This window comes from Mastigoproctus giganteus, chromosome 1 (genome assembly GCF_048544385.1).
Source record: "Mastigoproctus giganteus isolate SK-2022 chromosome 1, ASM4854438v1, whole genome shotgun sequence".
In the NCBI taxonomy this organism is placed as follows: Eukaryota; Metazoa; Arthropoda; class Arachnida; order Uropygi; family Thelyphonidae; genus Mastigoproctus; species Mastigoproctus giganteus.
The window spans coordinates 51,593,176-51,608,316 of NC_143575.1; the positions used below are offsets into that span (position 1 = coordinate 51,593,176).

Genomic DNA, 15,141 nt, shown 5'->3' on the forward strand with positions numbered 1-15,141 from the left:
TTACATGTCTTTTATTGAAGAAGGGGCTCATTTACCCTGAAAGCTCCATACTTAGTTATTAAAAATTTTGTCATTCTTTAATCATGGAATCCAGTACCTTTGCCTTCAAAGTGGTAGTGTTGCAGGTACTACCACTTACATCGGTTTACATCTGGATGACTATCCCAGTATATTAGTCATTCGCATTGCTGGAGTTTTCAATTTTATCTGATTAACCTCAGACAATTAAAATAACAGAAGTTATTTCAATCATCTGTATCTTACATTACCTCTCAAATAAATTTAAATAATTGGAGGTTGAAGGACAAAATTAACAAAAAATTTTTTTATAAATAAACCACAACAATAAATAAAAAAATTTATTATATAGGTTACATATGTTAATGACTATATGCTCTACATTTATTCACATATTACAAAACAATTTAGTGCCTCTCTAGCAATAATGTTAACAGCTCGTTCAGATTATTTGTAACTTTCCGTGGATCGTCCACTAACCCTGCAGACACCATTGCATTATCAAACAACTAGAAAGGAGGAAAAAGAAAAATTAGTGGATAAAACAAGTATCTGCATTTTTTTTTTAAGGTTATTACAGGCATAATGTTTAAGTTTCATGCAGCAACAAATATTTTAAAATTAAAATAAAAGTGCAATAAATCATTATTAACCCTGCAGTGGGCACAGTGTTGTATGCTATTCATGTAATCTGCCAACTTTAAATATGTCAGTATGATAACTGTATGTGTATATATATATATAAAATGTAATTTTAAAATAAAAGTTCAGTGGATGAAAAATTAATAAGTCAGGTATGACAGATGCAAAAGTATATATTAGATAAAGTATGCATAGATGGAAGTGAAAATTACATAAAGTGCCAGTGACTAGAAGGGTAAGGATAGTGGAAAAAGAAGTAGAGCAGGTATGTAACACGCGAAAGAATGTTAATATCCTAAAAGTTATGATGAATTAAGAAAATTATGGGCTGAATTACAAAGCCAATAGGAGTTAAGTGAACTGTAAAGTAAAATAATTAATAATAAGGTAAAATAGAACAAATAAAATAAAAAATGGTAGAGCTGTCATCAGATATGGGAGGGGGGGATATATTTAGAAAGAGGTCAAATACAGGCAAGGCAGATATACATGGTCAGGTATTTCACCTGATCATGTATCAGGAACTGTGTTTCTATACTTGTCCATAGTAGTAGGTAAAAGGTCAAAAAGCAAAAAAAAAAAAATGAAATTAGCACATTCTTATACAGTATGCTTCCTTGCACCATGTAGCTGATAATAATAATTTTTAGGATATTAACATTCTTTCACCTATTATATATCTACTATACTTCTTTTTCCACTATCCTTACCCTTCTCGTCACTGGCACTTTAATGTAATTTTCACATCCATCTATTCATATTTTATCTCAGTATTTCTCAACCTGTGGGCCGTGGAAAATGCAGATAAAAAAAATTGGTAAAACTGTAGAACAGGATGCCACTCCAGAATGCTTTAAATAGTATCATAGCCTAACCTTTTTTTCACTGTAGTGCTAATCATGGTTGAATCTGTCCCAAATTGGTGGCATAACTAACCTAATCTTTTTTCACTGGAGTGGTACCCTGTTTTTAATTTGGCCAAAAAATTTATAAATCCAAGTTTTATAATAAAAATTAATTGTATTTTTGCTTTTTATATAATTGTGTTAATTTTTTACATCTTTCCTTTTAAATTTCATGTAGTTTAAAAATATAAGGGCATTATTAAACAAAAAAAAAAAAAAAAAAAACTGCATCATCTTAATTCATTTCATTCAAATGAATGAATGAAATGTATTGTGTCAGATAACGCTTCTATTGCATCAGACAGTAATTTCAAGGTTTCTATAAATACAGTGTTAGAAGGGTATATATGCCATTAGTATCCTGTTTTGTGGAGGTGTAAGCATGGCTCCATATGTTCACTTGACACCAAGAAAAAAAAAGTGGAGCTGTTGCTCTGTCACAGGAAGAGCTTTCTACGCTTGCTATCGCTGATAAAATAGGCTGCCACCAATCAACAGTATCCCGGGGTGCTGAAATTAAAGCGTCAAACTGGTGATGTGAAGAGAAGACCTGGATCAGGCCAGAAGAGAATGACTACTCCTTCCCAAGATCGATATTTAAAACTTCATAATTGCCATGATAGTGCTCCTGCTCTAAAACTGGACTTTGCGATGGCCTCTGGTGTTGAAACAAGTGCAGATCACTTTTGAAAGATGGCTTTCAGGATGTGGTCTGCATGCCTATCAGCCCAAGCCTTTGTTGACCCAACAAATGACTTGCTTGGGCTGAAATGCATGGTTCATGGATAAAAGAGCAAGGGGACACCACAATCTTTTCTGACGAATTGAAATTCAACCTGCATGGGTCGGATGGGAAGCGATATGTCAGAAGACGAAAATCTGAGGACTACCATCCTGACTGCATTACACCTGCTGTAAAGTTCCATGCCGGTCAGATGGTCTGGAGATGCATAACAAGCAAAGGGAGGGGCAAATTAAATTTATTAATGGAATGATAATTGCAGAAACCTACACTGCTATTTTGGAGGAGTGTCTGAAAGCCGTTATTAGGGATCACCATACAGACGTACAAAACTGCATTTTTTAACAGGGCCAAGTTTTTTTTTTTTCTCTCTCCTGTGGAACCATGTGCTGAGAACCGTGAGCCTGCTGATATTTAAGGATAATACGATAAGCCTCACTATTGAAAAAGGAGGTGGATGCCTCTGAAAGCTACGGTATTTTAGCGCTTTTATCGTCAATAATTCTTTGCAATTTAAATTCATAGTATATTGTACAGTCAGTTTTTATTTTATTTTCAACATTATTTTAATAAACATAATACTATTTATAACATCGGTTGCTGTATTGTGTAATTATTATGAATATAAAGTTTTAATGATTAGTTTGTGTTCTTGTCTCACAAGGCTTAAAACATACTTACACCAATGTTTTTCTCCCTTAAGGTGCAGTCATACCTCAGAAATGCTGGCATTACAGTGTTGGACTGGCCTGGCAACACTGTAGATTTGAATCCTATTGAAAATTGCTGGTACATAATGTCATCTAAAATTGCTCAGACGTCAACAAGTAAGATTCGGCTGCAGGAGAGCATTGTAAAGGTGTGTTACCATGAAATTAGGCAACCGTATATCCAGAAGTTGATTAGCTCGATGAGGACTTATTTTGCTGATTTACAGTACATAATACTATTACGTTAACTTGTCATTTCAGTTTGTACACATAAATGAAATAAAATGTATGTTTGGTTGTCATGATTTCTCATATTTCCGTTAATTATGCATTTTACCCTTTGGGAAGATACTTATGGCAATTAGGTATATCAAGTAGAGTCTTTATTGGATTTCATTCACAGAAATATCCCATCTAACAAATGCATTTTGAACATTTCTGAAACCCACAATGCAGCATTTGCAAAATTCACAAGTGATAGTTTTTTTGTCTGCCACTGTAGAAATAACTTCCCTTTTGCAAATATATGAGCATTAGCAGAGGCATATGATGCAAGAAAGTAAGCTTATGCAGCATCAGCCAAAAAAAAAAAACCTTCCACTTCACCCCTCCGTTCATTCGAAATACCTGTCCAGCTGAGCCTTAAACTTATTTAGGCTATCAACTTCCACGACAAGGGATGGAAGTCTGTTCTACCAACCAACCAACCAACCACTCGCTGGCTAAAGGCAAATTTCCGCACATCTATCCTACATCTGTCTTTCCTCAATTTGAATTTATGCCCTCTTAGGTGATTATTCTGAGCAAGAGGAAGAATCCCATCAGAATTAAACATGCTCAAACCATTCAAGGCTTTATACACCTCGCCGGTGTCTAGTCTCCGATCACATCACATTGCTGGTGCCTAGTATAGTAGAGTGTAGTGTGCCACAAAATTTTAGCTTCTTTAAAAAGGTGTGCCACAGCAACAAAAATGTTGAGAAACACTGCTTTAATATATGCTTATATATATATATAATTAAGCACACTTTTTCTTTACTGCATGAAATGGGAAACAAAGGTTTTATTGAAACTCATATAAGATACAAGTTTGTTAGCATGTGATGCTTCAGAATTTTTACCGAATCCCATCTTAGAACAAATGCCGCTATGGGTGAAAGGGAGTCATTTAACAAAGAGGTAGTAGTTATTATTTATTCACTGAAGCATTTAAGATAATGGAAACTTTTTATACAGTATCAAATATTAACTAAATAACACAATGCTGCATTTTTGGAAATAAAGTCCAAATGTGTTGGAGCCCACAACATATGGTTATTTGTACATATACTGTATTTTCCGACTTATAAGATGCGGTTTTTTTCGTGAAGAAATACCCGGAAAATCACCCTGCGTCTTATATGGTCAATGTCAGATTAGGCCTAGCGACTACCGGCAAACATCTTCGATGACACAGTGCCGGTAAACTGAGTTCTGAAAACTTCCCTTTGAAATTTACACCAATTTTACTTAAGATTTATCTGTTGAAATATATAACAACTATCAGTGGTTACAATCTATGGCAACAATACATACCAGTAATCTTTTTTTCGTCGAAAATTTGTTGAAATCTGCATGATATGACTCTCACAGACGTAAGTAAAAACTTGTTTCATTTTCCCATGTGTTTGCTTCCTCTATAATATGATCTTGCGCTTTTATGGTATGGCGGGCTAATTAGACTGGATCGGGATTTTTCAATTCCAACCGTCTTTTACAAAGAGAAAGTGACACCCGTATTTGTCTTAGGGTGAGTAAGAATTTCTGTTACATTACTTCTGTCAGCTTTTTTCAGAAACAAACATTTCATTATTGGTTGAACATTTACCCAAGCGTATACCATACCATTATTTTGAGAAAAACATATTACCGTATTTAATTTTATTATTATTATTTTCTTTATCAATAAATTTTTATTTACATCAGTCAGTAAAAGATCGCTTCTTAGTTTCACCGTAAACAGTATCGAAGGATAATAGAAGGGTTATTATTTTTTCCAAAATATGAGGCCAAAACTAGGGTGCGTCTTATAAGCTGGAAAATATGGTAATTAGTATCTGGTAGCCATATGTTGTATCTTATTCATCTGTCGTTGTGGAAGTCAATAGTTTAAATAAATTCAAGGAGGAACTGGATGTATGAAATTGTGTTTTTTTTTTTTTTTTCCTGATGCTACATAAGCCATACCTTGCTTTCTTGCATCACGTCTTCATTTCATTACTATTACTTATCTGTACTTCAATGCCAAAAAAAGCACCAGTGTTAATGCTTCATACAGTACAAAAAGTTTCTATTATCTTAAATTATTTTTCTGTTTTAGTGCATAATATGGTTTCTAAAGGTAACCTGAACTCTAAAATTTTGAAAATAACCCCCACTTTTGATACATGACTTTCCCTTTCACCAAAAGCCCCATTTGGTCTGAAGACAGGATTCAGTTCAAATCCTGAAATGTCATTTACTAACGATCTAGTGTATATATTAAGCTTGTATCTGATATGAGTTTCAAGAAAACTTATTTTTCTTCCCACTTCATGTGGTAGAAAAGTGTTCTTAATTAGGAATTTTCATTACCTGCCCACCTGTATATAATTTTCCCACTGAATTTTGGTTTAAGTTCATCCTGTAGGTAATAAGGATTTTTTTTTTAATAACAAGTCTAATATTAGTAAAGATATTGTTCTTATTATCCAATTCATTTTCACAATAAGGAATCAAGTTTAAAAGTGCACAATTTTTTGAAGCATTGGAAGTGTTGCACACAATACAACAGCACCCTTAGTTGTCTTTTTTGCTTCACCTACTGCAGGGTTAATGCCAACAATATCATATACAACAAAACTGCTTTACCTGATTTGCTAATAACTCTGCCAATCTGGGATCACTTTCCATCAATGAACCAAGGCGTTTCATAATTGGATGACTATAAAAATAATGCATATATATTTGAAATTATGTGATTTTTTTCCCTCATATTAATATCAATCACCAAATAATTAAGAATATATTATATATATGGCCTTAGTTGCTAAAGCTCCTAAAAACCAAATAACAAACAATATTATATATAGTTCTGGACAAATTAATAGCAACACCTTGATTTTTCATGTTTTTAGCTCAAAAATATGTTTTCAAGAGTGTGCTATGTTTGAAAAGAAGTGTGCTTAGAATAACATTCTTCAAAAAATATATCGTTATTAGATTTATAAATAATAGCAACATGTTTTTCAAAACACATTCCTCAGTATTAGACAATTTAACCACACCCCTACCACCCTGTGTGTGCCCCATGTATTAAACCACATTCCATAAATTAATCTCTTCCACCTGCAGCAGCTTACAGCTCAATTCTGTTATAAGAGTTTGGATTTCCCATGGTGATTCCTGCAATTTTCTGAAATTTGTACTTTGGCTTTGGTAAAGTTAGGAAAATGGGGAAAATGATTGATATTACACCTAGAAAGGCTACTTAAATTAATGTTATGAAGTAATGTGGAAGAACAAACACTGAAATTGCCCAAATTCTCGATATACATAAATCAACAGTTGGGTGACAGTTAATGATAATGGCCGACCCTGGAGAAGCTTGCAGTGGCAGAGTTGGAAAATGTGGAAGAAAATGCATATCAACAGCAAGAGCTGTTGATATGCATTTTCTGTTTGTATATTAAAGACAAGTTTGCTTCCTCTGAAAGTGTTGCCAAACAATGGAAGGATGCAATTGGAATAAAAACTACAGGTAGAACTGTGAGAAGGTTGTTTGAAATGGGCATAAAATATCATTCTATGAAGAAACCAAATTATGTGTAGCATAGACCAAATTGCACCAACAATGATCCGAAGAAGACAGGCAAAAAGTTTAATCTGAATGGCAATAGTTTTTCGCAAAACTGGCAAATCTCTACATGCTTCCTGTACAACAAAGACTGTCAAGTTCCCAACTAGTGTAATGGTCTAGGAATGTTTTGCAGCAAGTGGTGTTGGAAGATTGCATTTTTTTGACAGCACTATGGATGCTATTGTGTATAAAGATGTTCTTTCTTCTCGAATGCTACCCTCGGCAAGAGAATTGTTTGACAACAGAGAATTCCATTTTCAGGATGACTCGCTCTGTGTCACAGAGCAAAGAGTATTAAACACTTTTTATGTTTAAAAAATGTTAACCTGGCTTGGTAATTCATCTGATTTAAACCTCACAGAAAATCTATGGATGCTATTAAAGAAGAAAGTTCATTAGAAAAATCCTCACTGAAAGACTGAGTTAATGGAGGCAGTAATTAGGGTATGGCATCACAAAATATGCAAAGTTACTAACGTTTGAGGAATATCCAGTATACTCACAACAGGTGTAATTTTTTACATGGTAGGCAATAAGTGCAGTAATAGCTAGTAGAGTGCTTCACATGCATATTACACTTCACAGGCAGTACATTCAAGTTTTTATAATCAATCGGCAACAAAATTCACAACAGAAATATTGCATTCCACATTGCAAATGTACATATATAGAGTTAGGAAAGAAAAATCTCAGAGAGCCTTCTACTCTTACTTGAGATCTACAAATTTCTCACTGATATATTCAAAATTGAATGGATCCACCTTCTCTAAAAGCTCTTGAACATTTTTAACCAAAGTTCCCAGTTCAGCCATAGAAGAGAGGCACATTGGCCATGCTCTGATCCAGCATTTCAATTAAGACCAAAGATGTACTTTTCATCAGACAGTGATCAGATGAGTTGTTTGACTTTGTTTGCTTTCCTCACACCACATTTTTATGCTTCTCAGTGTATGTAAGAATATTATTGCAGTCCAAAAATGACGTGACATCTGATGTTTGTGGAAGAAATGTGATGATGTTCATTACCGCTGTCATCACAGTCACCAAAGCAAAATAGTCTTTGATTTCTCAAGTTGTATCGTTATTAAAAGAATAATGAGGCCAGAAATATATTTGTATTTACTGTTTATACTGATTTTCATTTTAAAAACAATAACAGCTAAAAAGCACAGACCTACTCATGTAAAATAATATCTGTTATTTAGTTACTTGATGTTGGTAATATTCATTTTAGCCTGAATATAACATTCTGTAGTTCAAAATGCAAACTGTGTTGATGTGTTCTTCCATAATATTAATTTCTACAGTTTTCTCTTTAGGTTTTTGAATGCAAATATGTAGTGTAGAGTTTAAGTCACAACTTCTAAACAAAAGTTCAAAAATAAGCTCACAGGGCAGAGTGTAAGCCTAAAAAAAAAGCTTACACTCTAACCTGTGTGCACAGAGAATGATCAGTTAAGACAGAAACAAACAAATAGGAGAATATAAAAAATAATTTAAATGCCTTCACATTAAATTTAATTCCTTTAACTACGTTATGAAGACTAGTAATTTTTGTCCATATTACATAAAAATATCCTTTACCTGAGATTCACCTCTAGAGTTGGCTGAAGAAATTTATACCTTTGTTCTTCAGGCATAGTTTGAAAAGAGGTACGAATGAAGTGTCGTGCAGCAGCCATTTCTTCTACAGAAACTAAACAAGGGTGTGTGCTAAGACGCTTTGTTAACTGGAAGAACAAGAAAATAAGACTTAAGAATGATATTAATAAATACAGATTCACCTTGCTATGTCAATTCATTTAAAACAAATGTTTAAATTTTGATTGAGGGTGCTGTTGGAAGAAAAAAAATCAAACACACTGTTTGATTTTTTTTTATTATCACATCTGCAGTGGAACTGCATAGATTACGACCTAATAATCCCTTGATATTTCACCTATAGTAGATAGGAGCCTGTTTTTTATATACAAATATTTTTTAACAAAGGTGGTGCAAGAGTCTGCCAGTATCACTGAGGTCTTAAGTGTTCAGGGACTCTGCTAGTTGGGAGAGGCAGGGATAATACATATATGCAATCACCTGGTATGGGTCAAAGTAATGTTTGCACACACATTTAAGATTTCTTGTATGAGGCCTAAGAAGAGAAACAGCCTTCTGAAGGTGGAAGATATACTGATTGCAGTGATATTTAAAATGAATGACAATTAAAATTTCTGAAGAAAATACTACTATAAGCAACTATGTGGGATGTGTTGTAGTCACAATGAACATAAAAAGGCAGACACTATCTGCCTTTTTACAGTACATAACATTTACCGTTGCTTTATTTGTTGTCATTTGTTTACAATAAACAAATTGAACGATTATTTAAATTTTAATCATTAGCACCATCTTTTAGTCATTATAAAATTACAGGAGTAAATACGTTCAGTTGTTTGTGCTTAATGTTAATTGAAATGTCCTTCTCCAAAGTGCAACTACTAGGCATACCTCTCTAAAACTAAAATTTTAAAATAAAACACTTCTCACTCCCCAAGAGTGCAGGATTTTGAAAAGTTTACTGTGTGTATTACATTACCTATAGTATGTGTTTCAAATATTCTTCTGTGTTTATAATGTTTGTAGGCTGCAGTTTTCCATTTCCTTGATCAGGAATCAAGTTAAAAAAAAAATCATCATAAATAAATCAATAAAAATAATAAAATAATTTTTTTTTGTTTTTGATTTCATTCTGTGCTTTCCTTTCACAAAAGGAAACTTAAGTGAAAGCGATACACTTTGTACTTTAAAGGATAGATTAAAGGATGATTTGTAGAAGGCACCACACCATCCTATTTGTTTGTTTGCAGGGTTCACAGCACATTAACATTTTAGACAATACAGATCTAGAGTTTGATTCTCATTCATTTGAAATATGTGGTGTGGGCTGATAAAACCTGGAGTATGGAGTAATTCATGGGAAACCCTATACTATCTATCTGTCAAGAATATATTTCCAAACCAGTGAGCCTGCAAAAGATATCCCATGAAATATCAAGGTAATTTGATTTTAATTTTCTAGACATTTTTTAATGGGGCTTTATACATTCCTATTAATTCTGATTTTAGTTCATTGCATAATTAACAGAAAATAAAAACGTTTTAATTTCTTGATCATGCTAAGCCAAATGTATGCAATCACAAAAAGATTGAGAACATTTCATAACTTACATGGTATGTGTTTGAAAAATGTAAGATTTAAACTAATGCATTTAATACATACACCATTTAATACATACACTTAAAAATTGAAGTTATGTCTACCAGTGTATTTGAAATATTTATCACTGTTTTAAAATGATTATCAAGCTCATTCAGTTTTTGATGGTTGTATATGGAAAATAAGCAAATTACAATTTTTAATAATATAACATTTTAATATACATGCACTAGCCAAAAATATACAAACCATTCTATTAAAATAGTCATAAACAGAAGAAGAAATTCAAATAGATGCAGAGAAAACTGACGTGTGGTGGCGATGATGTGTTGCCTCGTTGAGTATAATAACTGCATACACTGTTCAACTGCAGTAATCTGAAGCCAGAATGGGGAAAATGTGTGATATATCAGATCTTGAAAAAAAGTCTTATCATGGGTGCACCAAATGTGTTAATGTAGCAGAAAAACAATACTTCAAGAGTGAAGCCATCATACTCAAAGGAGAGCTGTATGGAAAAATATGACATCCAGTGTGTAGCAAATAATGTTTGAATTCAACCAAGCGTAGAAGTACCCTATTTCAACCCATACCATGTGCATGTAATTTAAGAAATTGACTATTGGCAGTCTCCTGCCTGTTTGGAAGCCATTTGTTTCAGAGAAAAACAAAAAAATCTGCTTGTAGCAGTGCCAAGAATGATGTGATTGGAGAGTAGAACAATGGAAGAAAGTCATGTGGTTAAATGAATAACAACACACATTGCTTTGTACTGATGGTAGGCAGAGAGCGTGGTGAGAACCTCACAAAGCAATGGAAATTTGAACCCTGGATTCGCATGGATTAGGTCTGCTGATACCAATGGAAGGTCAAATATCATCCAGGGAGTACTTGACTTTGTATCAGATCTACTGCACCCTGCAATGTTACACTTTTATCCTGAAGGTGATAGCCACTTTATGGATGACAATGCAACAGCACATCATGCCAGAATTGTGCAAGGATGGTTTGGAGAACATGACATGGGTTTTCACCATCTCCCCTAGCCCCACATTCATCTGTTCTCAATTCTATTGAGAATGTGTGATATGATGGAGAAAGCTATTCGGCAACAAAGTCCTCCTCCTCCTCCTTCAACTTTGTTGCAACTGCGTGATAATTTGTTGGAAGAATGATTACAAATTAGACCAAAATTCAATAAAAAAACTTAAGCAGGGGTTCTTAACCTTTTGCTTTAAGCGAGCAAGATTTTGCAGCTTACAATATGTGCAAGCACCATATATTAAAATATAAATTTTCTTGCTTAAAGATTAAAAATACATTTTTAATTAATATTTTAGCCATATTACGTATTCACAAATTATATTTCTCAATTAAAATTTTTGGGTGCTAATATTTATTACCTTATCAGTGTGAACCTTGACTTTGAAGAGGTGATGCAAAACCTTTGAAATTAATTTCTACATTATGAAGGGATAATCACAAATTTTCTTCCAGATGTAATATCAACAATCTTGACCTTTTTTTGTTTAAGATATTGTTCATTAATGAAAAAGCACTTTCACATGTGTATGTTGATCCAAACAGAAAATACTCTGAATGCTTCTCTTTGTAATAAAGGAAATTTTTTACAGTTGGAAGAACCCAGAATTTGTGTTTTTTGTTGAAAAGACATTTCAGAGACGACTGCATATCAACAAGTTCTAACTTGGCAGCTGCTACTTCATTTTGATTTAAAATTTGTTCCAAGTAAAATTTGTTCCAGAAACTTGCATTCACTTTTAATAGGAATTAATAATGTGGGTGGCAGGAAAGTAAGGTCCTTGGTTCCTATGTCAACAACAGCAGATAAAAGATGTTTATGGTCATAGCGAAGCCCACGTGCACACATGACCGTGGGAAAATTACAAAAAATGGTCACACCAGAGGGAATATGGGCCTTCTTGGGTCACTTCGTCTCTATGATGTAAGCTTGAATAACCAAAAGGACAGTTTTCTTCCATATTTACGAATTCCTTTATTACCATCGACAGGAAGTGAATAATCTTTATACTTTTTATTTTAGCATAGCCAATGAAAGGAGAATTCTTTTGGGGAAAAGTAGAGCAAAGGTGCGAGGTATATAAGAGTATTGGTGGCCCAAAAAGGGTTTTTTTTTGCAGTTGAGAGAGAGAGAGAGAGAGAGAGCGAGAGAGAGAGAGCAATCCAGCAGAAAAGCTTCTTTCTATTCGCACTCCAAAGGAGTTTGAGAGTGACCACCAGAGAAAATATCCGAAATGACAGAGGACCCCACCCAGCCATTATTTTATTCGTGTGAATGTAAACCTCGAAAAACAACGTAAACAGATAACATTTCAATGCTTCCTTCCTGATCCTCATAAACTATTTGCTAACACAATTATAGGTGAAATGGCTATAATGCTTTCACAAGTACCCAAAAGTTTTCCTAGAAAGTCAAATGCCCACAATAGAGTGGTATGGTCAAGCGCTGGTTTTATAATGATGATGAAGAAAGTATTGAGAGATAACATGGCATAAAACTAGCCACCTCCATGTTTCTTTTGACCTTAAAATATGTAAAATACAAAAAGTGTTTATGAGCATTATAGACCAAGAACCTAGAACAATCTAGTGTATAACAAAAGGCAAGAATTGAAGAGTTTGTTTATAAGATGGATTAAATGTACTTTTTACCACTTTACTCACACCTCTGATATTATTCTATGGAATTGACACATGAATGTCACGTTTATACAAATTACCCACACAGAATGCAAGTGTTGTATACCTGTTTTCTTTGTTATAATAAATGTTATGTGTTACACCATGTCTCATTCTCTCTGCCCATATTCTAATACACCAGTAGAAATAAGTACAAACCAGGAGAGGTTAGAGCGGGGATCGGGTTGACACTCTGTGATTGCCTGATGTTAATCACAACGCGAATCCAACGCTGCAGCTCCAGAGGTTATATAACCCCTGAGGACCGAGGGCACGGATTTTGTCTTAAGAGGTTGTAAGTTAGAGCGACTAGATGAAAAAGGGCGTCACCCCCGAAGGAAGGAGTGGAAACAAAATGGCACCATGAAGACAAGCAAGCAAGCCCCAAACAAGATGGTGCTGTACAATAAGGGACACACCCAAATAATCATATTCCCAAGAGGACTGAAATGCATACTTTTTAATGTTTTTTTTTCTTTGCATTTGAAATGTGTAGGTCTAAATCAGACAACTGCATAGGTAGTGTTAATGCATCATTTTTACCTCATCATTTTAATTTCGGTCTATTTTTAAAAACTTATCCATTTTCAAAGGGTTTAGTAATGTATCTTATGTGTTTCCTGTTAAAAGGATTTTAATAAACCTGTGTTCCCATATTTTTGCAGTAAAACCGAACATTTTATATAAATGTTTTATCTTAAGAGCACCCATTTTAGGATGGGTTGCGAGCAAAATTTATTTTTTAAAGAGCACAATGGTTCTCGTGGGCACCAGGTTAGGAACCCCTGCCTTAGAGAATCCATGCTGTACCGTGCACTCACTGTTTTTCGAAACAAAGGCTGCCCAATTTGATACTGAATAAAAGTTCGTTCGTTTTTTTTTTTTTTTTTGGCCAGTGCCTAAACCACTGCAACATACTTGTGATGCAGTGGCTTAGGCAATTGATTAAAATGAATACAGAATACAAAAATTGTTCAATACTTTGATTATGCTGATTCACATAAATATGTATAACCAAGCTATGCACATAAATAAATTAAAACACACATCTCCGGATAAATATTTTCAAAATTGCTCTCCGGCTGTCATTTTCTTTGCAATTATTTCCACATAACACAAATGGAAAAATTCAAAAATAAAGACATTCTAGGATTTTAAAATTCATCTTTTGATTTTCAAAACATTTTAAAATTTATTCTGTGTATATATGAGTCATAATTATCATTGTTTTTTACATGTGATATCATGTTTGGGAAGTGTGTGAATTTATTGTCCTGAAGTTTAAATATTAAACAGGTTTAATTTTTTACTTGAAAGCATTCAAACTATTTGGAAAGCCAATTTATCCTTGCCTTGTAATTCTAAATTTAATTCATTCAATTTGGCTTTAAAATATTCTAAAGCAAAAACTAAGTCACACATTTCTAATTGTTGTAATCATCATGTGATGACTGCAGCAAGAAAAGACTCAATTTCATTTAATAAGTCCCTGCATCTTTTGCAGAAATCTTCCTGCTCTGAGCCCCTGATCTATATACTTTAATTCAGAATGTTCAACACCATCACTTTCTTTAATGAATTTTAATTTTTTTTCCTATGAGCTTTACCTTTAAAATATATAAATAAATTTTCTGTTTATATTCTGTGATGGCAACTCAGGATCAAAACAATTTCCAGGAGAGATACTATAAAAATATATTTCATGATATTACACATCAGATATGCACAAATCTACCTCTATACTTTCAAAGTGACCACTAGGCTGTACACGTGCCTTTTGTTTTTAACCCTTTCATGAAGGCAATTTGCTGCACATGGGATGGGTACCCCAGTGAATCTTTAATAGAGGTGGGCTCTGTAGTGGGTTTAAGTTTGAAAACTTCAATGAAAAAACTCACTCCACAGAGCCCAGGCGACTTGTGTTTATTTTGACATTATTTTCCAATATTAGAGTAAAATCATTGTCAAACTTCAAATCAAAATTTAAAAGAAAAATTTGTAAATAAAATCTGCAATTCCTTACCCTCTATATCTATTTATGCATTACTATATTCAGTTTTTATCAAATTTTGGATCTGAATTCCAAAGAAATTCTTTGATTTCAGCTTTTGTAAGCCCAATTCAGACAACTGAGGTCAATGGGTGTGATCTCAACTTTTCAAATCTTTTTCAGGTTGCCAACTGTTGTAACTGTGTCCACAATTATTTGGAAATACAGATGGCAGTGTGTGCTAGCAAAAATTAAAACAATTTGAACGTTAACAGACAGATCATCTTAAGTGAACACCTTGAAAGCATAGAGATCTACACACCTAACTCCTGAA

At 33.6% G+C, this 15,141-nt stretch overlaps 1 protein-coding gene across 1 annotated transcript in view; it reads right to left on the minus strand.

The window, feature by feature from the left end:
- Positions 1 to 399: 399 nt before the first annotated feature.
- Trap1 (TNF receptor associated protein 1) overlaps positions 400 to 15,141 on the minus strand; it is a 258,682-nt gene continuing 243,940 nt past the window's right edge. Inside the window, exons 15-17 of the mRNA XM_090372832.1 lie at positions 8,479 to 8,624; positions 5,907 to 5,979; positions 400 to 527 (exon numbers count right to left, since the gene is read on the minus strand). Of these exons, the coding sequence (XP_090228958.1) occupies positions 426 to 527; positions 5,907 to 5,979; positions 8,479 to 8,624 (321 nt within the window). The 3' untranslated portion in view covers positions 400 to 425. The remainder of the gene's footprint in view (positions 528 to 5,906; positions 5,980 to 8,478; positions 8,625 to 15,141) is intronic.